Source organism: Lissotriton vulgaris, chromosome 1_2 (assembly GCF_964263255.1).
Source record: "Lissotriton vulgaris chromosome 1_2, aLisVul1.2, whole genome shotgun sequence".
In the NCBI taxonomy this organism is placed as follows: Eukaryota; Metazoa; Chordata; class Amphibia; order Caudata; family Salamandridae; genus Lissotriton; species Lissotriton vulgaris.
Genome location: NC_141686.1, coordinates 258,459,832 through 258,482,728, shown reverse-complemented (window position 1 = coordinate 258,482,728; position 22,897 = coordinate 258,459,832). Strand labels below are relative to the sequence as shown.

Genomic DNA, 22,897 nt, shown 5'->3' with positions numbered 1-22,897 from the left:
ATTTACCAAAATGGTTGTGGATACAGTAGATAACTCTGTTGCGTATCGGAGTGGGAATTCTTGCATGAATTCCGTGTTTTTAATGAAATGCTTAGTTATCAAATCTCCACAACTTCCGCTAGCGGAGCGGAATTCATTACCTATGCTTAGGGTGGGGCCAAGAATGGTTTGCATACGGTTGACCTTGTCTGTAGTACAAAGACTAGAGAATGATGTAGTGGGATGTTGCTTAGATTAACCACAGTCCTTCCATCACTGTTAGTTTTTCTCGATGATCAAACTGAAGTGCTACATGTATGCACAGATGTTGGTCCCAACAAGACCCATGACAAAGGCACTCCTGCTGCAGCTCCCTGGTGAGGCTCATTAAGGCTGGAAACAATTTAAGATTACTTGCATTCCTAATCAGACGGAATGTGGCTTCAAAGTTCAGGATCGACTAGAACTTGTGGGTCAGAGCCATGACTTATTAACACTCAGGGAGCAAAACAAATTGAATGGAATGAGGTCACAAATAGTTGCTAAACAATGAGGTTAATTCAAACATTTCCATCCCTCACTGAGAACATTTTGTGGTAGACAAGTTGGTGGACAATTAATGGATTGATGTCTTTGTGGCTGCTTCATCTAAGGGTTTTGCGATGCTGAAACCTCCTACCAGGTTTGATAGTAAGTACCCCACGTTGTCTCTCTCATATAAAGAGGCTACATTTAAAATGAGATTTTTGACACATTGAGAGAACTGATGATTTTCTTTCTCGTTGTGGATTCTATGATGTTGAATCTAACTGAATCTCCAGCTGACACATCCTTTGCATTTAAAAAAATATGTTTTTATTGGCATTTCTCATTACATCAGTACATTTGCAGTCAAATACATTACAGTAATATTCTCAAAAGCTCTGCTGCATGTCGTGTTACAACCCCTATATTTCACATATTTTGATTCTCAATGTACTTACGATAAAAATTATAGCATAATTCTATATATACCAATTGTTAACTTTTATATTATCACAACATGTGAATGGTAACTTATCCTCCCGCCATCCCTTCACCTAAGGTCGTGTTGTAGTGTGTCATTTTGGGAAGAATAGAGGAGATAATTCTGTGTGGTTCTCATTTCTATGGCGTCCTCAACCCCGGAAGAGTCTTGCAGTTTTGACATAACTATTGTCTCCCCTGTTCCTGACTGGACTGGGTCTGTCTCTTCTCCCAAAGAGTCATGCTCTTTAGACATATCAGCCATCATGACATACCGGGCCCTCGCGTCTTCATGAAGTTTCTCATCTCTTTTTAACTTTTCTCATTCGGAGAGGTTCTGCCGTTGCCCACTTGTATGTATCTTTAACCCAGCTCTCAACCGCAGGGGGGTCCGGGCTGAGCCATTTAATTGCTATTCTTCGTTTTGCTAGCACCAACCACAACTGAAGAAATCTCCTGCTCAATTTTTAGGTCTTGGGAATGGGGAGGAGTCCCGAAATCACGGTCCTAATATTAAATGGTATTTTCCATCCCGTGGCTGTCTGCAAACTGTCTACCACTCCCTTCCCTGGTACTTAGAACAATGTCAAGGTTTTGTCTAGTGTGAGTTCTCTCATGTTGAGCAGGACCAGATTTTTGTCTGAAGCTTTTCCAGCATTCAATGCACGGTTAAGGTTTTACCCCCGTGTGGATTCTCTTGTGTTGAAAGATATTGGCCTTAGTGTGCGTTCTCTTATGTTTAATCAGGTGGTGTTTTTGACTAAAGCTTTTCGGGCATTCAGTGCACTGATACGGTTTTTGACCAGTGTGTGTTCTTTCATGTCGAATTAGACTGATTTTCTGACTAAAGCTTTTCTGGCATTCAATGCACTGATAAGGTTTTTCACCAGTGTGTGTTCTCTCATGTCGAATGAGAAGAGATTGTTGATTAAAGCTTTTCTGGCATTCAGAGCACTGATAAGGTTTTAGGCCAGTGTGGATTGTCTCATGGTGAATAAGACTGAACTTGCAACCAAAGCTTTGTTGGCACTCTGAACACTGATAAGGTTTGTACCCAGTGTGTGTTCTCTCATGTTGAGTGAGATTGGGTTTCTGACTAAAGCGTTTCTGGCATTCAGTACACTGATATGGTTTTAGCCCAGTGTGTGTTCTTTCATGTTGAGTGAGATGCTCTTTCTGACTAAAGCTTTTCTGGCATTCAGTGCACTGATAAGGTTTGTACCCAGTGTGTGTTCTCTCATGTTGAGTGAGATTGGGTTTCTGACTAAAGCTTTTCTGGCATTCAGTGCACTGATAAGGTTTTAGCTCAGTGTGTGTACTCTCATGTTGAGTGAGATTACGTTTCTGACTAAAGCTTTTCTTGCATTCAGTGCACCAATAAGGTTTTTGACCAGTGTGTATGCGCTCATGTCGAATGAGACTAGATTTGTGACTAAAACTTTTCTGGCATTCAGAGCACTGATAAGGTTTTTGGCCAGTGTGGATTCTCTCATGGTGAATAAGATTGGACTTATAACCAAAGCTTTGTTGGCACTCTGAACACTGATAAGCTTTGTACCCAGTGTGTGTCCGCTTATGTTGAGCAAGAAAACCTTTCCGACTGAAGCTTTTCTGGCATTCAGTACACTGATATGGTTTTAGCCCAGTGTGTGTTCTTTCATGTTGAGTGAGATGCTCGCTCTGACTAAAGCTTTTCTGGCATTCAGTGCACTGATAAGGTTTTAGCCCAGTGTGTATTCTCTCATGTCGAGTGAGATTGCTTTTCTGACTAAAGCTTTTCTGGCATTCAGAGCACTGATAAGGCTTTTGCTCAGTGTGTATTCTCTCATGTGCAATGAGACTGGTTTTGTGGCTGAACCTTTTTTGACATTCAGAACATTGATAAGGTTTGTGCCCAGTATGGATTCTCTTATGTTGAATTAAACGCGCTCTCTGACTGAAGCTTGTCTGGCATTCATTGCACTGATAAGGTTTTTCCCCGGTGTGGATTTTCACATGTAAAATGAAAGAGGTTTTCTTACAGAAGGTTTTCTGGCATTCAGAACACTGATAAGGTTTGTGCCCAGTGTGGATTCTCACATGTTCGAGGAGAGAGGAATTGTGAGTGAAGGATTCCTGGCATTCAGGGCACTGATAAGGTTTTCGTCTAGATCGAGTTCTCTCTTGTTTAGTGAGGTGGGATTGATAACTAAAGTGGTTCTCACATTCATTGCTCTTATTCAAATTGTACGAATCTCCAAGTTGGGTTTGTTCCTGGATACATGCCATCTTAAGTCTGAAACTGTTTTCAGAGTCTGTACTTGTTTCTGTTACACTCGGCATTAACTTCTAAACTACACTGCAGATGCTCTTCTTAACATTTGTATTTAACTAGTCATAATCTTTATCTGGAGATCATCGTCCTACCTTTAAAGGCAGCCTATATAACGTGTCTTTATAACTTTCACTGAGGAGCCGCTTGCATTTATTAGGATGCCCCTCATGGATTCATTTTCTCCAAGTTATGCCCAGGAGAGTTCTCTCAAGTTGAGTTAGACTCATTGAATTTGGAGTTTTAAAAACACTGATAGGGTCTTTGAGGTTTAGTCTTTGCCTGTTAAGTATATTTGTTCATACAAGTATTGACAGGAGATTAGGGCATGCCAGGGTGGTTTTATGAATTATCAATAGCAAAGCACTGTCCCTTTTAAGCTTTCTGTGCCAGTGTATGCTTTTTTTACTCAAAGGCTAAGGCAGGCAAATGATCAACTTTGGAGGTCCGAGACACTTTAAAACGACTCGGATAAACCTAAGAGACTGAGACATCATTTGTACGGATACTGATGTGTTGGGGAGGGGTTTGGGTCTCTAAAAGCATTTCTCATAAACCATTGGGCGGAATTTACAACACTGAGTATTCTCAAGTTCACTGGGTGGGTATCAATTGTTGCCAATGTTGTTTGTTCTACCAATCTTGTACTGTTTCCTTTAAGTGAAACTATTCTAGTTAGTAGGTGCAGACTTTCAATTTACTCTACTCAGCCTCTCTGATATTTGGTAAACATTTATGGCCATTTTACTTTAAGGATTTGACAGCTATCACATTCATCAGTAACTTGCACTCGAAGTTCCTCACCATTCCTGCCGCATGGAATGTGTTTCTTCGTTATAACTCAAGGATGTTTTAACTTTCCTTAAAACAATCCTTTTATTTGGGTTTTATTGAATTTAAAGATTTATTTTTATTCATGCTTCAGTCACCTGTAAAATAAAGTTAGAGATTGTAAATAAACATGCAAAAAATATTAATGACCTTATACTTTGCAGAAAAAAAGCATTTACAGAAACAAGATAGGTAATCAGTCTGAGTTGCATTTCTGACAGTGTTGAAAGAGCTCTGGGACACTGTGCAGATAGGGAGCTTGGAACCACTGGAAATCAAGGCAGAGAGAACAAAAGAAGTACATATTTAAGAATTAAATGAAACACAATGTACACATATATTGTGACACAGATTGTCAGAAGCAGCCAACACCATCAATTTACACTTTCTGTAGCAACAACTGGCCTAATAGTGCGATATTTGTAATACTTTTAATGAATTATCAGATAGTATTTACTCCCATAACCACTTAGACTTTTCATCTATTTCTTTTTTCCATTGATCTAGGAAGGGACATTTTATTGACCAGAGGAATTGGCCTTGTTGTAATCACTGTTTTAAATGCCAACTTAAAGAGAGGCTGTGTCCAATTTGATCTGTGGAAGTCACCATTTCAAATTGTGGGGAAGATAAAGACTTACTTGGTGGCCCAGAACTCATCACATTCCTCCGACAGGACCCGAACACTGCAACACCTGAAAAGGGGGGACAAAACATCACAACAGTGAAGGAAACCAAAAACATATGAGAAAAGGCAAAGAAAACAAACATAATGAAAAGAAAAAAAAGACCATCTTCCAGTCTCATGACAGGGACTCAGCATTGCCCCTGAAGTGGCAGACAAGACAGAGAAGGGCAGGATGAGAGGATGTGAAGAGGTGGAAGTTCAATGCAGAGAGAAAAGACGCAGAAAGAACAGACCAAGGGAGGATAGTATCACGTGGTGTAGAGGAGAAGATGAATGACCCAGTCCTGAGGCGGAAGCCGGGAGCTGGAGGTACTCGCTTGTTTTAAAATTGTTGACAAACTGTATTCTTGCTCCTTGTGTGGTGTCACTATTTTGTGTTTTTAAACAAAGCACACCCTAGCGCTTTCATTCACCTTTGCGCACAGCTGATCTCAATAGCTGTTCGCGCCCTTCCTCGCTCTTTGCCAGCTGCCGCCATCACTACCGGCGTGTGCGCTGACTACGCCCCCTTTTGAGGCCACGCCCCCTGCCCTCTGTATTTAAACCCGCTGATTCCTAGCGGTAACTTGTAAACCCTTGACCCAGTCCTGAGGCGGAAGCCGGGAGCTGGAGGTACTCGCTTGTTTTAAAATTGTTGACAAACTGTATTGTTGCTCCTTGTGTGGTGTCACTATTTCGTGTTTTTAAACAAAGCACACCCTAGCGCTTTCATTCACCTTTGCGCACAGCTGATCTCAATAGCTGTTCGCGCCCTTCCTCACTCTTTGCCAGCTGCCGCCATCACTACCGGCGTGCGCGCTGACTCCGCCCCCTTTTGAGGCCACGCCCCCTTCCTTCACTTCACTTAAAAATGTGCATGCATAGGACGTGCAGCGGACGAGCGCAGCGGGAGCGCCTAAGGCAAGCCTGTCTGCGCCCGTCCGCGCCAAGACCGCGCCAGGCGCAGGAAACCCTGCCCTAATCCCCTCACATATCAGGTATGCACCCATCGACCTCCTCCGACTCCGAGGTACTTCCTGCTGCTCCTGCAAACTCGACCTTTCAAAGGTAGTCGGTTCTGCCAGCTGCACTAAATGCCGCTGGTCACTTACCATCGACCTCGACCAGCCAATTCCCCCCAAGAACCAGCCACCACTCTTCAAAGGTGCCCTGATAAATGCCCGGTCTATGTGCAAACATAGCCAAGACATTCATGACCTCATCATAAACTATGACCTTGACTGCCTCATGATCACCGAAACTTGGCTCACAGAAGACAGCAACCCTGACATAGCCGTAGCCCTCCCCCAGGGTTACTCCTTCCACAGACAGGACAGACTGAAAGGAAGAGGAGGAGGTGTTGCAATTATTCTGAAGAACACCTTTAACTGTCACACCTTCTGCCTTGACCCACTTGCCGACGCAGAGGGAATGGGCTTTTCCATCAAACTTAGCCAATCCCTCTCCCTCTCAGGTGGTCTGATTTACCGCCCACCCGGTAATGCTTCTAAATTTATCGACTCCCTTAACGACGCTCTGGGACACTTCCTACTTCGTTACCCACGCTTTACCCTTCTAGGAGACTTTAATCTGCACCTTGAGTCCCCTTCCGATTCTCAAACGAGAAATTTTCTTCAGACACTTGAAATTTTCCATCTACAACAAAGTGTCATGTTGCCTACCCATTCACTAGGTCACACCCTAGATGGTGTCTGCTCCAATTTCCCTTCTCTCATCATCCTGCCCCGCCTACCCCAGATATGGACTGACCAGAGCCTGATCCCATTCCACATCTCTAGCTGCCGCCCTCTAACCATCAACAAACTTAATCCTCATCGTGGTCACTCTGCCAACTGGAAAACCGTCCAGAAAAATCTCATTATCAATCCCATTTCCCAAACCTACTCCCCCTCTCTATCCGGAAACATCGAAAGAGATGCCAACCTCTTCCATAACTGGATCTCACAAGAAATTACAAAACGGAGCCCCACTAATCATCATGATAAAATCCAGAAGAAAACTAAAAACAACGCTCCCTGGTTCACACCTGACTTAGCCTCCGCACATCTACTTTGCAGGAAAGCTGAGCGTAAATGGCGTCGAACCTATGACAACGACGACCCCAGCGCCTATATACTTCAGAGGAAAAAATACCTCTCCGCCATCAAATCGGCCAAGAGAGCGTTCTACGTAAATGCCATCAAAGAAGCCAGCCAAAAACAAAAAACTATATTTACGATAGTAAAGACCTTCACCCATCCCAAAGCTCTCCAACCCGAAATCCCCCCATCCCAAGAGCTATGCGACAAGATCTCAGAATACTTTGACGAAAAAATTACCTCCATCCAAAAGAACTTCCCCCCTCCCCAAACCCCCTATGAACTTCCCCACCCCGATCAACCTTGCTCGACTGCTGGCAGTCTTAAAAACTTCACCCCGGTCACTCTAGCCCAAACCAGAGATGCGATTCTTTCTTGCAAATCCGGCTCTCCCTCCGACCCCTGCCCCCCCAAGATTCTCCATCAAATCATCGAAGAGATTAACCCTATCGTCAATGACATTATCAACCTGTCTCTCAGTTTCCGGATCTGTTCCTCAAACCACTTATGAAAAAAGCTAATAAATGCCCAGTGGACTTGACCAATCTCCGTCCTATCACCCTTCTCCCCGCTCCAGGAAAAATAACAGAACAGTTAGTCCATAAAGAACTCAAATCCTTTCTGGAAACCCACAACATACTCCATCCTCAACAATCCGGGTTCCGGCCTAAACATTCAACCGAAACTGCCTTAATTGAACTGACCGACACTATCAAAACGCTGCAAGACCAAAGGAAGAAGGCCATTCTGATCCTTCTTGACCTCACGGCAGCGTTCGACACCATATCCCATTCCATCCTGATCAGCAGATTAATGGACATTGGCATCTCTGACTCAGCCCTATCATGGATCAGATCTTTTCTCAGCGACAGGTCCCAAACTGTCGCCCTGGGCCCTTTTCAATCTAATGAGAAAATGGTTTCCTCCGGAGTTCCCCAAGGGTCCATCCTAAGCCCCCTCCTTTTTAACATTTACCTCATCCCTCTCCTCACCCTGATCGAATCATTCGGCATAACTGTCACCTCATATGCCGATGATACTCAGTTGATCATCCCCCTAGACGATAACTCCAACAATGCAGAGCTCAATCTTAAACACTGCCTAACTGCTGTTTTCCAATGGATGGACTCAAACCACCTCCGTTGCAACTCAAATAAAACAGAGATCCTCCCCATTGGAAAGAACGCCTCTTTCTGTCCTGCCCTTTGGTGGCCTGATAATTCTGCTGCTCCCCCCCAGACCGTCACTACTGCAAGAAACCTCTGGGTACTTTTTGACTCCGACCTTTCATTTGACCATCATGCAACGACCGTGGCCGGCAAATGCTTCGGCATAATCAAATCCCTCAGAAAGTTCTTCAACTTTCTCCCCCTAGATTCCAGAAAAACGGTAACAGTAGCCCTCATTCTCTGGCGCGTGGACTACTGTAACGGCCTCCTCGCCGGGACCAAGAAGTCCACCCTCTCCAAACTCCAAAGTGTTTTACACACTGCCGCCCGCCTTGTCTTAAAATTACCTCGCAAATCCTCAATTTCTGCAGCCCTAAAGACCCTGCATTGGCTTCCCCTGCACAAGAGAATTCTCTTCAAGATACTCATCGTTGCCTTTCGGGCCTTTAACAAAACAGGTCCCATCTATCTTACTAGACGCTTCCCACACTACAACCCGAGTCGTTCCCTCCGCTCTGCCCAAGAAAATTTCATGGCCTCTTCCAGGTTTAACCTGAAGTCTAAAGGCGGTAAAACCCTAAGCTCCCTGGCTGTCAGAGCCTGGAACAGCATGCCCAGACACCTAAGACTTCAGACTCTTGAGAAGCCTTTTAGAAAACTTCTCAAAACACGGATTTTCAATCTTCCCGACGAGTGGACCAAAGCTTCCATTTAGCCTCCCCCCTACCACTCTGCGACCTGGCCTCAAGGACTTTCAGCGCCATGATGCTCCTTCCGGAGCGAACGCCGCACTCTATAAATACCCCTCCAAATATCCATATGATAGTCAAGGAACTGCTGAGCAACACGGAATGCAAGTACTCATTATCCAGTCCCTTCTAACTTGAAAAGGACCTGCACTAGCACTAGGCTTCCACATGTTCCAGGAGGAATATGGCTCCTTCAGGTGGGTGCCAGGGTACACAGGTGGTCAGCCAAACTAGAAGCAAAGCAAAAATCTTAGGAGGACAGTTAGATCTTCTTTTATAGGCTTTCTTGATTGTAAATATGTATTTATATGTAGCAATGATGTTATTGTTTAATTGTTTTTCTTATTATCTTTTGAATGTGCTGTATCTGTGGTTCTTGTAACCATCTGGAATGCAGAATGTTGGTATGGGAGATTTCCAGGAGCTGCGAAAGGTCCTTTGATGCTGTGCTGACCAATAAATGCTAACATCTACAGTTGGAGAACTGTCCTCATTTACAACAAGGACATTTGATGGAACACAGGGAGGTAGCACACCATTACAAAACCTTGAGCAATGATGCACTTTGCCAGAGAAATCTTACAATTCATAACAACCCTAAAGTATGTGACAGAAAAACATAAATAGCACAATTTATGAAATTGGAGATAATTAGCTGGGCGCTTGAGTATGCTAACTTTTATAAGGAAATATTAGAAAGCAAATTTCATAAAAGCGAATCCTTTTTTATACTCAGGCATTATTTGATAAAAATAGGAATATTGTAGAAAGGGAATCTAATGTGAAAGTTGAAGAGACATTAAAAAAAGAAACTATTGAGAGTGAGAAGAGAGAAAGAAGAAACAAGGGAAAAGGAAACTTGGGGTTATAGTAAACCTTACCTGACAGTTATTTATATATTCCTTCAGGGGGGCAGCCGCACCACACCACCTGTTTATCCCAGAATACCTTGAAAGGAAGTAAAGAGATGCTTCAACCAAAGCTTATTGTCATCAGACGACAATCACACTTCATCCCATCTTCCAAATAACTGTCCTGAACTTACGAAACAAAAGGAACCCTTGTTCTCTAGAAATGATTTTAAAGCACATAGGGTTTAAAAACACTTTATTGTCTATCCATCTATCTATCTATCTATCTATCTATCTATCTATCTATCTATCTATGATGAAACCCACAAAACACATCTTCCTTCATATCCAAACCTTATACCACAAGAACACGCCAAGAACCATGCCCTGTTGCTGGAAAGGTCTCTGTGAATATGGAGCGCACACACAGTGTCAGAGAACAGACCCTAACAAACCAGTCTACTTCTTCATAACCTCCATCTTTCCATTTACAGCTCAGGAAACTTGTGAATCAAAACAATCGGGTTCATAAAAGGCATGTTAAAGTCCTTGTAAATAATTCTGCCCACCCTTCATAAATCAGTCTACAACACTCTTACATTTATAGAAACCATGCTCTCTGAGCAACAGAATCTCAAGTTCAAGCTGATGCACTGTGCGAATGCCGAGAAAGGGAAGCAACAAGGCATCAATGTGTTGGTACTTTTTATTTTTATATTATTTGAAGGTATGATGCACAGGATCGGAGTCTTATTAGTCCCACAGGGTGGCAACCCAAGAACTAAAATCTGGAATCAAACCTATGCAAGACAAAGCTTAGAACACTGGAAAGTTGAGATCTCCATTGAAGACAATGGAGCAGCAGCAGCCTATAAAAACTGATATAGGCCTGCTGTTCTCAAGATTACAATGCCCAAATACACAGCTTCTGTCTCTCTCTCTTTCCCCTGCCTCTCTAAAATATATAAATTGGGCAGTGGAAAGAAAAAGTTAGTGCCCATAGCAGGACATAGAGGAGCCTTACCACCCTCTTCCTCCCATAGCCCGCAATGTCACTGGCATCTCAGAAGGGAGAGGGAGGTGTTCCGCTCAGCTCCTGCATCTCACTGGCTCATCTGAATGATGAAAAGCAGTTTAGCTGAGCCCAGTGATAACCCAGGACTGACTTCAGCCTCCTTTTCATAGCAGTGATTTTTCAACAATTAACCATTCTGGTCCTGCATACAGCTGTTAACTATTGAACATTCCTAGTAACAGCGGTGAAACAAAGGTTTTGGTGCAGCAGGAAGGAGGGGTGTTTCAACGCCCTTGGTCTTAGGGACATCTTTGCTTAATTAGTTGACACATTCTCCCTCAAGGAGCAAATGTTGTAGTAGCCCTAAAGTCCTCTGTCATCCATCGCTAGGGTTTTACCTTTCTCTCCTGAATGGACCAACCAAGTAGCGAGTTTTTTTCATCAAAAAATTGTAAGGATTTAGTACTCATTCTCAGGGAGGGGGTGTCTCCTGAACACTTTGAGTCTGCTGACTGTTCAGCCCCGGCTGTTTCCTATGTTATAACCTGAAGTTTACGTTGATATCATCAAGAGTCTGAAGTCAGGGTCCCCTGCAGATCCTTGCCCTGCAAATCTGTTGGCTCTGGTGGCCAAGACAATAAATCCTGTGGCTAATAAGGAACTTAACTTCTCTCTAACCACCAGCTTTGTGCTGGCCATTTGGAAACGTGCCAAAATTCTCCAGCTGCTACAGAAGCCCTCTGCTGACCCCACAGTGTCGTCAAACGGCAGACCCAGCTCACAGTTGCTGTTTTTTTCCAATGCTTTGGAGAAGTATGTCAATACAGTGATTTTGGACTATGCCGGGAAAAAAAATTTCTCCACCCGAGCCAGTCGGGTTTTAGAGCCAACTATAGTACAGAGACCGCCCTGCTGGAAGTCTCAGAACTTATTAAGGAGAAGCTGGATCAGGGGGGAAAAGCTATTCAGATTTTAATAGACTTGCCTGCGGCCTTTGACACTGTTCCACACTGCAGACTCTTAGACATGCTGCGCGACTGTGTATTAGGTGGCCCCATTCTGAAATGGTTTTCCTCCTTTCTTGAGGATAGAGTCCAGGAAGTTTGTACTCTTCCTTTCGGGTAATCGATTCCCTGTCTGAAAGTTGGAGTTCCTCAGGGCTTGATACTGAGCCCTATCCTCTTCAACCTATATGTGTCCCCTTTGGCACGGCTGGCGGAGGCCGGTGGCGCTACAATAATCTCTTAAACTGATGATACTCAACTCCTTTTCACCTGTGGCAAGGGAGCTGATTTTAAGGGAGAGCAGATCAGCACCTGCCTCTCAAAGGTGTTTTAATGACTCAGTAGGAACCAGCTTAAATGTAATCCAGAGAAATCTGAAGTAATCTTCTTTAGTTCCCCTCCCGTTGATGAGTGGAAACGCTGGTGGCCTGCGTATATGTCACTTCCTCTCAAGGCGCAAAGCCATGATAAAAATGTGGGCATCTTGGGTGATGGTACTCTCTCGATGAAATCCCAGGTCCAGTTGTTAGCGGGCACTTGCTTTGGGCTGCTGCGGATGCTCAAGGCATTTCTTTCCATTCTGCCATTTGAGCACAGGAAGAATGTAGTCCAGGCGCAGGTTACCTCCAGACTGGAGTATGTCAATGTCCTATACCTGGGTGTCCCGGAGTATCTGCTCCCCATTTACAGGTAGTAAAGAATGCAGCAGTCAGAGCTGTTCTCCTGCTTAGGCCCAGGACTCATATTACCCCACACCTTAAGGCATTGCACTGGCTCCCAGTAAAAAGAGGATCAGCTTTAGAACTCTGGTGCTATTTTTTAAGGCCCTTCGTGGAAGTGGTGTGGAGTACCTCAGAAGGAGAGTCTCGCATTATGGGCTGTCTAGAGTTTTGAGGTCCTCCAACATCCGACCCCAGGATTTGCCACGCCCGATCAGGCGGTCGTTCTTTTGTATTTCAGGGCGCCCAATCCTGGAACCTTCTTCCCCTGCCCCTCAGATCTGTGACCCACTTAGCTGTTTTTAGGAAAATGCTTAAGACCTGGCTATTTCGCAATTAATTGAGCTCCCCACTTCTCTAGCTGCAATTTAATCTTGATCTCTCGCTGTTTGTGGCTGCAGCTGGTTTGACAGTGGCATTTTAGCACCGGGACACTCTTCCTGAGTAGCTGCGTGCTCTACAAATGCTGTTATTCATTCATTCATTCATTCATTCATTCATTGTAGCAGGCTATACCAGCCATTAAAGGACAGCTCTCATGGTAAAGGCCCTTACCTTTGGGTTTACAATAAGCTATAAGGCTATGTTAAAGATGTAAAATAATTACAGAGGACATAAAACATGGTTACTCTGCCAGAGAAATAATCACCACAATATTTGCAAGAGGATCACATAAAGTTAACATCTAAAGTATATCAAAAGTCAGAATTGGAAAGAACTCTAAATGTAAAGTCAATAGACAGATCAACACAACAACTGTCTGTAAAAGAAATGGAAAAAAAGTTCTTCTATAATATCAGATACCAAACTGACCTAGAGTCTGCATAGCTCCTGCCAGTTGTTCTGCCTCTCTAAAGTAGTCTTCCCTAAAGAAACAGTTTCTGCGAATACGCAGAAACTGCCCAAAAGGCAGACCATCTCTCAAGCCTCTTGGATGGTTGCTTGAATATTCAAGCAGCGTATTGCGAGCAGTAGGCTTAGTAAATAGTTTTGTTGTTAATCTACCTGCATAAGGGAAAATCGTCAGGTCCAGAAAGTCAAACCTGGGTGTTACTTGCATGAGAAGTAAATTTCAAATCAGAAGAAGAAAAGTTCAACCAACTCAAACAAGCATTTACAATGCAATAGGTCTCGCATTTACAAGAGTTTGAGCTATTGGCAATGCAATAGCTTAAACTCTCGCAAATGTGAGACCCATTGCATTGCAAATTACTAGCGCCCATGCGGGGCATTCACATTCATGGTGAGCGCCCATTCAGTGCTTTTACATTCATGAGATAGATGGCAGGATGGGTGAGAGAGATGGTAGGATGGGTGAGTGAGGGAGTGAGATGGTAGGATGGGAGGGGATGAGAGAGATGGCAGGATGGGAGAGAGGATGAGGGAGATGGCTGGATTGGAGAGAGATGGCAGGATGGGAGAGAGGGTAAGAGAGATGGCAGGATGGGAGAGAGGGTGAAGAAGATGGCAGGATTGGAGAGAGATGGCAGGATGGGAGAGAGGGTAAGAGAGATGGCAGGATGGGAGAGAGGGTGAGGAAGATGGCAGGATTGCAGAGAGATAGCAGGATGGGAGAGAGGATGAGGGAGATGGTAGGATTGGAGAGAGATGGCAGGATGGGAGAGAGGGTAATAGAGATTGCAGGATCGGAGAGAGTGTGAGGGAGATGGCAAGATCAGAGAGAGCGTGAGAGGGATGGCAGGATGGGAGAGAGGATAAGAGAGATGGCAGGATGGGAGAGAGTGTGAGAGAGATAGCAGGATAGGAGGGAGGGTGAGAGATGGCAGGATGGGAGAGAGGATGAGGGAGGTGGCAGGATCGGACAGAGAAGGCAGGATGTGAGAGAGAGTGAGAGACATAGCAGGATGGGAGAGACAATGAGAGAGATGGCAGGATGGGAGAGAGCATGAGAGAGATGGCAGAGTGGGAGAGAGGGTGAGAGATGGCAGGATGGGACAGAGGGTGAGAGATGGCAGGATGGGAGAGAGTGTGAGAGAGATGGCAGGATGGGAGAGAGGTTGTCAGACAGACAGCAAGAGAGTGGGAGGAGCCACCGGCGGGCAGGAGCGGGAGAAGCAGTGAAGCTTTACAGACAGAGCGAGGGAAGGAGGGAGAGACATGATGGGAGGGAGAAACTGCCGCTATTACTGACACTTCAGGAGAGAGGGCCTGTGAGGAGAGCAGAGAGTGACAATGCTAGCAAAGGATGGGAGGGCATGAAGAAAGGAGACGCTTGCAGAGGAAAGAAGAAGAGACAGCCATTGGAGAAGGGTTAGAGATGACAGGGAGAGAAGAAGAGAAAGCCATTGGAGAAGGGTCAGATGTGTCAGGGAGAGAAGAATAAACAGCCATTGGAGAAGGGCCAGAGACAGTGTGTAATGGGTGAGAAATGCGACATTGGCAGGGAGAGAGAGCAGTGACAGAAACACAGTTCATTGGACATGAAGGGAGAAGGGTGTATGGTTGGAGGGTGTACTAAATGAGAAGTGTGGCTCAATGGTTAGAGCGGCAGACCCTGATGCAGTAGTCTGGCCGGGACCAGGGTTCAATTCCCGCCTCGGCGGGTCTCGGGCTCAATTTCCTCGGACCTGATAATTCTCACTTCGGTGCCTATTCTAATCATGAGTCCCACTCTGCACCTCTGGGCAATAGCTTGCTTAATCTCTACAACGGCCCCAACAACGCTGAGGATGCCTGACTTCACCTTGGGGGTGCCCAGGAGTGGGCTCCTCACAGGGAAAGGCCAGGAAGGGTTCCTCAGCGGTATTCGTACAAGCGCCGAGATGCCTACGGGTAGTCGTGCGCTATACAAGAGCGTAATCAAATGCGGCTGCTGCTGGGGCGGGAGGGGTGAGGTAGAAACAGAGAGAAGAGCAAAATCCATAATAGCGAGTGCACGGGGACAAACGCTGCCAACCCATCCTGCCCCCAAGCATGAATAACAGACAGTAAGGGCTCAGCTGCAGCCCGCCCTGGCCACCCACCAGCCTGAGGGGCCTGTCTCAGCAGCCTGCAGGAAGAGTGATTCACCGCTGCTCGCACAACGGGGCCTGTGTGCAACAGCAACGACAGGCAAAGGGCCCTGCTTGTTTTGGAACAAATGTATTGAACTGAAAAATAAGATTTACAAGGGCTTGAACCAGAGCTCAACGACCGCTTCTCTACTTTAAGAAGTGTCTTGCGCTGTCAAATAGACGCAGACAGCATGACGAGGGGCATCTGTGATCGCCGAACTGGATTGTGAGATGTTTGTCCCGGGAATATTTAGTGCCTTGATGGTTACCCTAAAATTATACCAGGGCACTGTACTGAAGTATTGTGCAAGTCAGCAAGACTCCTGAGATTACGCTGGCGGGGTGGGGGCTATACGTGAATGTGGAGGGTGGGCATTGACTGCTGGACAAAGAGGGTAGAAGTTCGAGGGGGAGACAAAGAAGATGTGTGAAAGACCTTTAAGAATGTAGATATGAGCGAGTAGCAGGGACGGGTTCACAAAAAGGTATTAATGGAAATTGGTTACTAGCTTCACCAAACCTCGCTATAATAAATTCAACCCTTCTCACACACAATGGAAGGAAATCCACCCACTGCATGCGACTGCAAAGGCGGAATACACATACAACATCATTCATAGGTGGGATGCACTCCTCCAAGTATTTCAAGTTGTCATGTTCGTCCTTAAATTTCGCAAAGCGTGCTGTCTGGTTACGTGCCCAGCCCCGGTGGCACGTGGAACAATTATTCGCAACATTGGGACACTGTGTAGTGCCCCCAAAACATCGCACTATTGCTGCTGCTGGTGCAACATATAAACCAATGTTCATCATTTTAAACCTTTACATTCCGTTGTTATTAAACATTTTCTTTCCTTTCATTCTTTCACCATTTTTGATCCACATGTAGGGTAATGCCAATTTTCTAAGTTTCAAATATTCCTGATGGGCCATCTGAACCTCTTCATTCAAGAATATGCACTGAAGCAGATTTCATTAAAATAGCAGTTTATTTGCAAACCCAATGCTGGAATATTTTTGGCAATGGCTGGCTGGAAAGCAGTAATTTTTAATGGCAGAAAATGCTGTCCTGAGGGCGCAGCTCATGGCAAAAAACTGGGAATACCTTACTACAAGGGGCATGGAGGCCGCATATTGCTTGTCATCCATTCAGTGGCTTCATTCTCATCCTTATTTGCTACCTCCTAATTAGCAAGTGCATGATCACAGTAATCAGAGCATGATGGTTTCACTTGCTAGTTTCACTTCCTATTCTTCATGTGGATCACGGACCAAGTAATAATGATGGCTTCATTTTGATTATTCCATTCCGGAGCTTGCACTGTGATTTAGGTACTAATTTTCTTTTTCTTTCTTTTTCAAGTCATGTTGCTTCTATCCCACCCACCGCCCCTATTGTCCTTGTAGCTTCTTCCTTCCCACCCCCTTCTCCTCCCACCCCAGTTTTCTGTGATGTTTGTAAGGTGTCTACCATGCTTTAAACCCTTTCACCCCTATTAAATCCACATTGCTTGAAACCCCCCTAGCCTACCCTCATTGTTGTGCGCACTCCTGTACAATATGGCGAAAAGACATTGGCAAAGCCAATAGTTCTTGCATAGGTGAGACTGACTGGCTGTGCCAATGCTTGTTGATAAAAAAGCTTTTCCTGAGCGGTTAATGCACACCTTGATATGCCTATGGTTCAAGGGGATGAAGGATGTGTGGCAAGCAAAAAAAAGGCATCTAAAGAAGTAGCCAGCCTTCTTCCCAGGGTGCTCTGCTACGTGATGGTGTCATTTGAAGCCTCCTGGCGAAAAAGAGTTAGGGGCATCTTATCAACGGCCAGCGATAATTATCGCTGGCCGTGCTTAGCGATAATTTTATTATCGCAGGCTATCCCTGGAATGTATCGCTCTGGTAGCGTGTTATTAACAACGCGTTTCTCCAAGGCAATAAAAATTCCAGAGATAGCGAGGTTATCTCCGTTTTGCAGGGAACGACAGTGGTTTTCCAGCGATGTTCCCTGCAAAACGGCGATAACCTTACTGATACGACCCGCTGGTTCGTATCAGCATAATCCACCCCAATGTTGGGGATAGGTGAGTCTGCATTTTATCAGACCTTAGTTTTTGGATAAAACCGCTGTTTTCTCCAAAAACTAACATGTGATAAAATGCTGGGGCAGCCTTGTAGACATTGCGATGTGAACATCAGTGATATTTGCAAGATAGTTCATCCGGGGTGCGCCCAGTGAGGCTCACTTTGTATCTCATTAGAGATGCAAAGGGAGGCATTGGGAAAAAGGGTGCTAAAATGCGATTATGCATGTTAGCATCCTCTTGTAAATAGGGTGATAGTTTTAACTCCCCTTTTTTGGCTTCTTAAGCCAAAAAAGCTGAGATAAAGCCCTTGTAAATATGACCCTCATTCTTTTTGAGAATACTATAATAGGTTACCCGTACTTCTGGAATGCATTTTTTCAATGGAAACCTATAAAAAAGGTCAATTCTAGTTCAGTATGATTTCTAATACAAAAATCTAACATTCAATCGCATGGTACGCACTCATTCACTCGATCTTTTTACACATTTTGGGGAAGCCCACCTTATACTCTGTACAGCCCAGCCTATATTTTCTGTAGCATATTTCATACCTTGTGTAAGTCTTTCAGTAAACTATTGGCTGACTTATTCAAAGTACTGCCTCACATAGACAGGGACGTCATAACACTGTAAATATACAAATCACTATTCCGTAGGGCACCAACCAGGATTTAAATTAGTCACCTTCGGGATTATCACAACAATCAAACTGAGCTTTCCAAAGTTTCCAGAACAATGCATTTCATACAGAATAGTTTACTTACATTTGTTCTTCATTTTAGGGGCGTACTTTTATTATGACTCCTCCCACTCGGCCCTGATTGACATGAGCCTCATCCCGCTCAAGCTTCTGTAGCAGCATATCCTGACTTTACAAAGGAAGATTAAAATAAATAAATGTAAATTTTAGAGACTCATTATTTTAGGGGAAAGAAACAACACAGACTGACTGAGCCCTGCTTACTCACCCTATCCCCCACCTTGGCTAAGGGTCTGGTGAGGACCAGGATGTGAGCCGGGGACTTGTGAAGACTAGGATGTGATCCGGGGACTGGTGAGGACCAGGATGTGGCCCGGGGACTGGTGAAGACCAGGATGTGAGCCGGGGTCATCCACAAACAGGTTAAACATTCTGTTTACCTGGTGACCTCTAAGAACATAGTACTCTGCCACCACCACTCACTGTACGTCGCCTCGGACATAGACCGTAGTCTTATGCCCTGCCAACAGTGTGCTTTTAGTGTGCCTCATTGTCCCCTTAGCCAGGCCCTGAGCCTCAGTGTCAAGTTTGGGCCTTGGCACACGGTGCACATGCTGGATCCTACGTCTGTTGAGGTCAAAATAAAATCATGATGCCAAATTCACTTGTAATTCTGTCCCTCAAGACAAGGGTACGCGGGCCCCAGATCACATCCTGGTCCTCATCAAATCTCTCCACCAGTGCTAGGAGATCAGGGTATTCCTACTCTGCCCCCCTTTCTTTATTTTTTGACATTTTTTGGGACTAAGCTCAAACCGAGTCCTAAGGTGGCTGCCAACACTTTCTGAATCAAGTGTTGACAGAACACCATCTTTGAAGATGACCGCGATACCTACAGGACGGTGAGTAAAGTTCCATTCACTTGTCATGACCAGACCTGCATTAACTCAAGTTTGAATTTCGAGTCATGCGTATTTATGATATAAAGAAACAGGACTCTATAGTGTTAACATGTGTGTATGTATGTTGTTACCAGTTAGATCTGTGTTGGATTGCCCTTGGCCAATATGAATAATCCTATTTGTGCTATGTTAATGTTAATGGGTGTCTTATATAGCGCACGGCTACTCCAAGGAGTGTCCCGGCGCTTTCTGACCCAAGGCTGAAAGGAGAAATGAGGAAACAGGAGACATAACAGTTATTGATTGTAGAGACATGTTTTCAATGCCTTTCTAAAGGCAAGCAAATTGGGAATGCGGCGCAGATCAACGGGAAGGGAGTTCCACAGTTTAGGGGCGAGATGTTTAAAAGAACGTCCACCTATCCTGACTTTCCTAATTGGTGGAACAGTTGCCAGGCCAAGAAATTCAGATCTAAGAGATCGAGTAGGTTTATAAAGACAAAGCCGTTTCTGAATGTAAGAGGCACCTACTGAGTGGAGTGCCTTATGGGCCAGTGTAAGAGCCTTAAAAGTAATCCGCTTCTTGACAGGAAGCCAATGAAGGGAAAGAAGCAACTCCGATGCCCTAGCATGACGAGGCAAGCAAAAAATAGCCCTTGCCGCGGAGTTCTGTACTACCTGAAGTTTGTGCAGGAGGTAGTCAGGCAAACCCAGGTAGAGGACATTGGAATAATCAAGCCTGGAACAAATTAAAGCCTGTACCGTCAACTTCCTGTGGGCCAAAGGGAGCAGAGGAAGGAATTTGCACAGCATTTTTAACAGACCAAAACAAGTGCTGGTGAGACCTGTAATCTGGGATTTCAGAGAAAGGGTATTGTCAATTTTAATTCCAAGATTTTTAGCAACCATGGAAGAAGAGGAAGGGGGTGACATACTCACCGGCCACCATTCCTGCCAAGGCGGGTCTACCTGACAGCCAAAGAAGAGCACCTCCGATTTATCGGGGTTGCACTTGAGGCTGCTTCGCTGAAACCAGTCGAAGACAGCCCCAAGGCAACCGCGGATACTCTCCCCATCGAACTCCGTGCCTTTTTTACAGGTGAAGAGAAGCTGGGTGTCGTCAGCGTATGATATGATCTGGGCACCCAGGGACTCCGCCAGTACCGCCAGTGGAGTCATGAAGATGTTTAAGAGGGTCGGGCTAAGCACCGACCCTTGAGGGACTCCAACATCCATCGGCGGCACCTCGGCAGAGTACGGGGGGGCCCAGACCACTTGTCGGCGACCCGCTAGGTAAGATCTCAGCCAGCTCAACACCGTCCCTCTAAGACCGATCTCGTAAAGTCTTCTCAAGAGGGCCTCATGAGGGACGGTGTCGAAGGCCGCCGACAGATCCAACATCACCAGCATAGCTCTTCCGCCTGAGTCGAGAGCTTCCTTAATGGCTTCATTAACTTCCAACTTGCTACAGAGGAAATGGACTATTGCCCCATTCTCAGTCTGAAAATACCACAGAAAAGTGGGTCCCAAACATATGGACTTTGTTCTAATTCAAGCTGCTTCACTGCCCGACAAGAAGAGCCGCTTTTTTAAGATAAATAATAGTGACTCCACCGTTGGCGAGGGGACGCTGCCTGAATTCTGCAAGTCTTCTGAGATGAAACTGGGACTTTTGACAATGACCCTGCGAGCTGCCTACTTGATGAGAAAGAAGAGGGAAGAACGTTGTCTGGCAGAACTCGGCCTGCCCACTGAGGAGGACCAGATGCAGAGCCCGTTCTGAGGAACAACCCAGAAGGAATAGAGGAAATGTGGTAGAGTGCTGAGAAGACCTGTGAAGTACCCAGGGTCACCCAGTTCCCTACTGACACTGAGCAAGTCGTAGAGGTTGTGTCCAACCTGCCAGGGTCAACTGCTAAATAAAAACTGTTGATTCGGAGACCACAGAAGAGAGAGATGCAGACAACAACTGTTGACTCTACCTTCGTTGAACTTCTGCGTTAACTTAACACCAGCACCACAGACCCAAGGAAGATCCTCCCACCGTGACTACTGGACCTTTTGCTGTGACTACTGGAGTATACTTCCAGAGGTGTCCTCATGGAGGCACTGCCACACCAGCGAGCTGCCCATGGAGAGGAGATGGAGGCACTGATTGAGTGCACGACAGGTCGCTGTGTGCCCAATTCGTAGACAAATCAGTACCCTGATAATTTCGAATGCACGCTACATCTGGAAATTCCATATGCCTGAGAGACTCTGACTGTGAACTTTTGGCTAACAGAGTGGGACAATTTATCAAACATTGCTGTCCCCTATGAAATTATTAGTCATTTGCTACATACTGATCTAATATATCACAGAATCCTAGGAAGCGAGCATAAACCTGAGCTTTAACCAAGTCATCTGCGGCGTACCACAAGGATCATCGCTCAGCCCCACCCTCTTCAACGTCTACATGAGCCCGCTCACAGCCATCGCACGCCAACACAGCCTCAACATCATCTCCTACGCCGACGACACCCAGCTGATCCTCTCCCTCACCAACGACCCCGCCACCGCCAGAACCAACCTACATGAAGGGATGAAAGAGGTAGCCGAGTGGATGAAGAACAGCCGCTTGAAACTCAACTCAGACAAGACGGAAGTCCTCATCCTGGGACCATCTTCCTCCGCCTGGGACGACTCCTGGTGGCCCCCTCCTCACCCACGCACACAAGGCCCTCCACGACCTGGGCCCCAGGTACCTCAACAACCGACTGACCTTTTACACCCCAACCCGCCAGCTGAGTTCGACCAGCCACGCCCTCGCCGCCGTTCCACGCATTCGAAGAGCCACCATGGGAGGAAGACCCTTCTCCTACCTGGCAGCCAAGACATGGAACTCCCTCCCCATCCACCTCCGTCAGACCCAGGACCACCCCTCCTTCAGGAAGCAACTCAAGACCTGGCTGTTCGAGCGGTAGCAGAACCCCCTCCCCCAAGTGCCTTGAGACCCTCCGGGTGAGTAGCGCGCTATATAAATTTCTTGATTGAATTTCTTCATTGAAGATTACTTCCATGGTCTCATTCTATACATACCCCTGAGGGCCCTGGAGTGCATCCCTATAGAGATGCTTACTCTGAGTGAGCCGTATTTAGTTTTTTTGTGATTATAAAACGTATCATTTTCTAAAAAGACCCATATTGGGCTGCACTTTACATTATTGTACCTATTGTGTGACCGTAAAGATCTGAGCCTCTGCTCCCTGAACCACCTCCCTGAGACGCCATCGACAGCTCTACCCTGAGAGACAAGTACTGTAGGGGTTGCTCTTGTTCCCGTTTGCAGAGCCACAGTAGGCTGAAACCCAGGACACCAACCAATTTTGGGGTCCATTAGCTCCCGTCTGCCCTGTGACCCCCTGAGCGGGGTGTCCCAGCACCCTTGCCCTTTAATAATAAATCTAGGATTATCCTTTATTTCCTGCAGTAATTCATATCCACACCACCACCATAAGGTTCTGACTTCATAACATCGAACACATCCAGCCTCAGCTCTAGCATTGAACACCTATTGATGTAAGAGGCTTCTAATCAGCTTCCTAAAGGTGCGCTTTCTTTCTAGAGAAAGGCATCAGTTCTGCACTAAAATACTGTGACACCTACCCTCAGCCCATCACTCATGCATCACATCCCACAGACATCAAGAAAAAGGTCTCTCTACAGTCTCCAGGCCCGTTACACATTACTCATCCTTACAAGGTTGAAAGATATTAACGACATGACCCCATGTTTTGTGCCTGCCCTGATGGCACCG

At 45.6% G+C, this 22,897-nt stretch overlaps 1 protein-coding gene across 1 annotated transcript; it reads right to left on the bottom strand.

Moving 5' to 3' along the window:
• Positions 1-814: 814 nt before the first annotated feature.
• LOC147736457 (uncharacterized) lies at positions 815-18,366 on the bottom strand. The gene is made up of 4 exons (XM_086953188.1): positions 18,262-18,366; positions 9,692-9,758; positions 4,768-4,821; positions 815-4,224 (listed from the first exon to the last, which is right to left on the bottom strand). The coding sequence occupies exon 4, from the start codon at positions 3,304-3,306 to the stop codon at positions 1,654-1,656; it is 1,653 nt and encodes a 550-aa protein (XP_086809314.1). The 5' UTR covers positions 3,307-4,224; positions 4,768-4,821; positions 9,692-9,758; positions 18,262-18,366; the 3' UTR covers positions 815-1,653.
• Positions 18,367-22,897: the final 4,531 nt, after the last annotated feature.

Coding starts and splice junctions, on each gene's coding strand:
- LOC147736457 (XM_086953188.1), bottom strand. CDS start 3,306: ATGCCGAGTGTAACAGAAACAAGTACAGACTCTGAAAACAGTTTCAGA.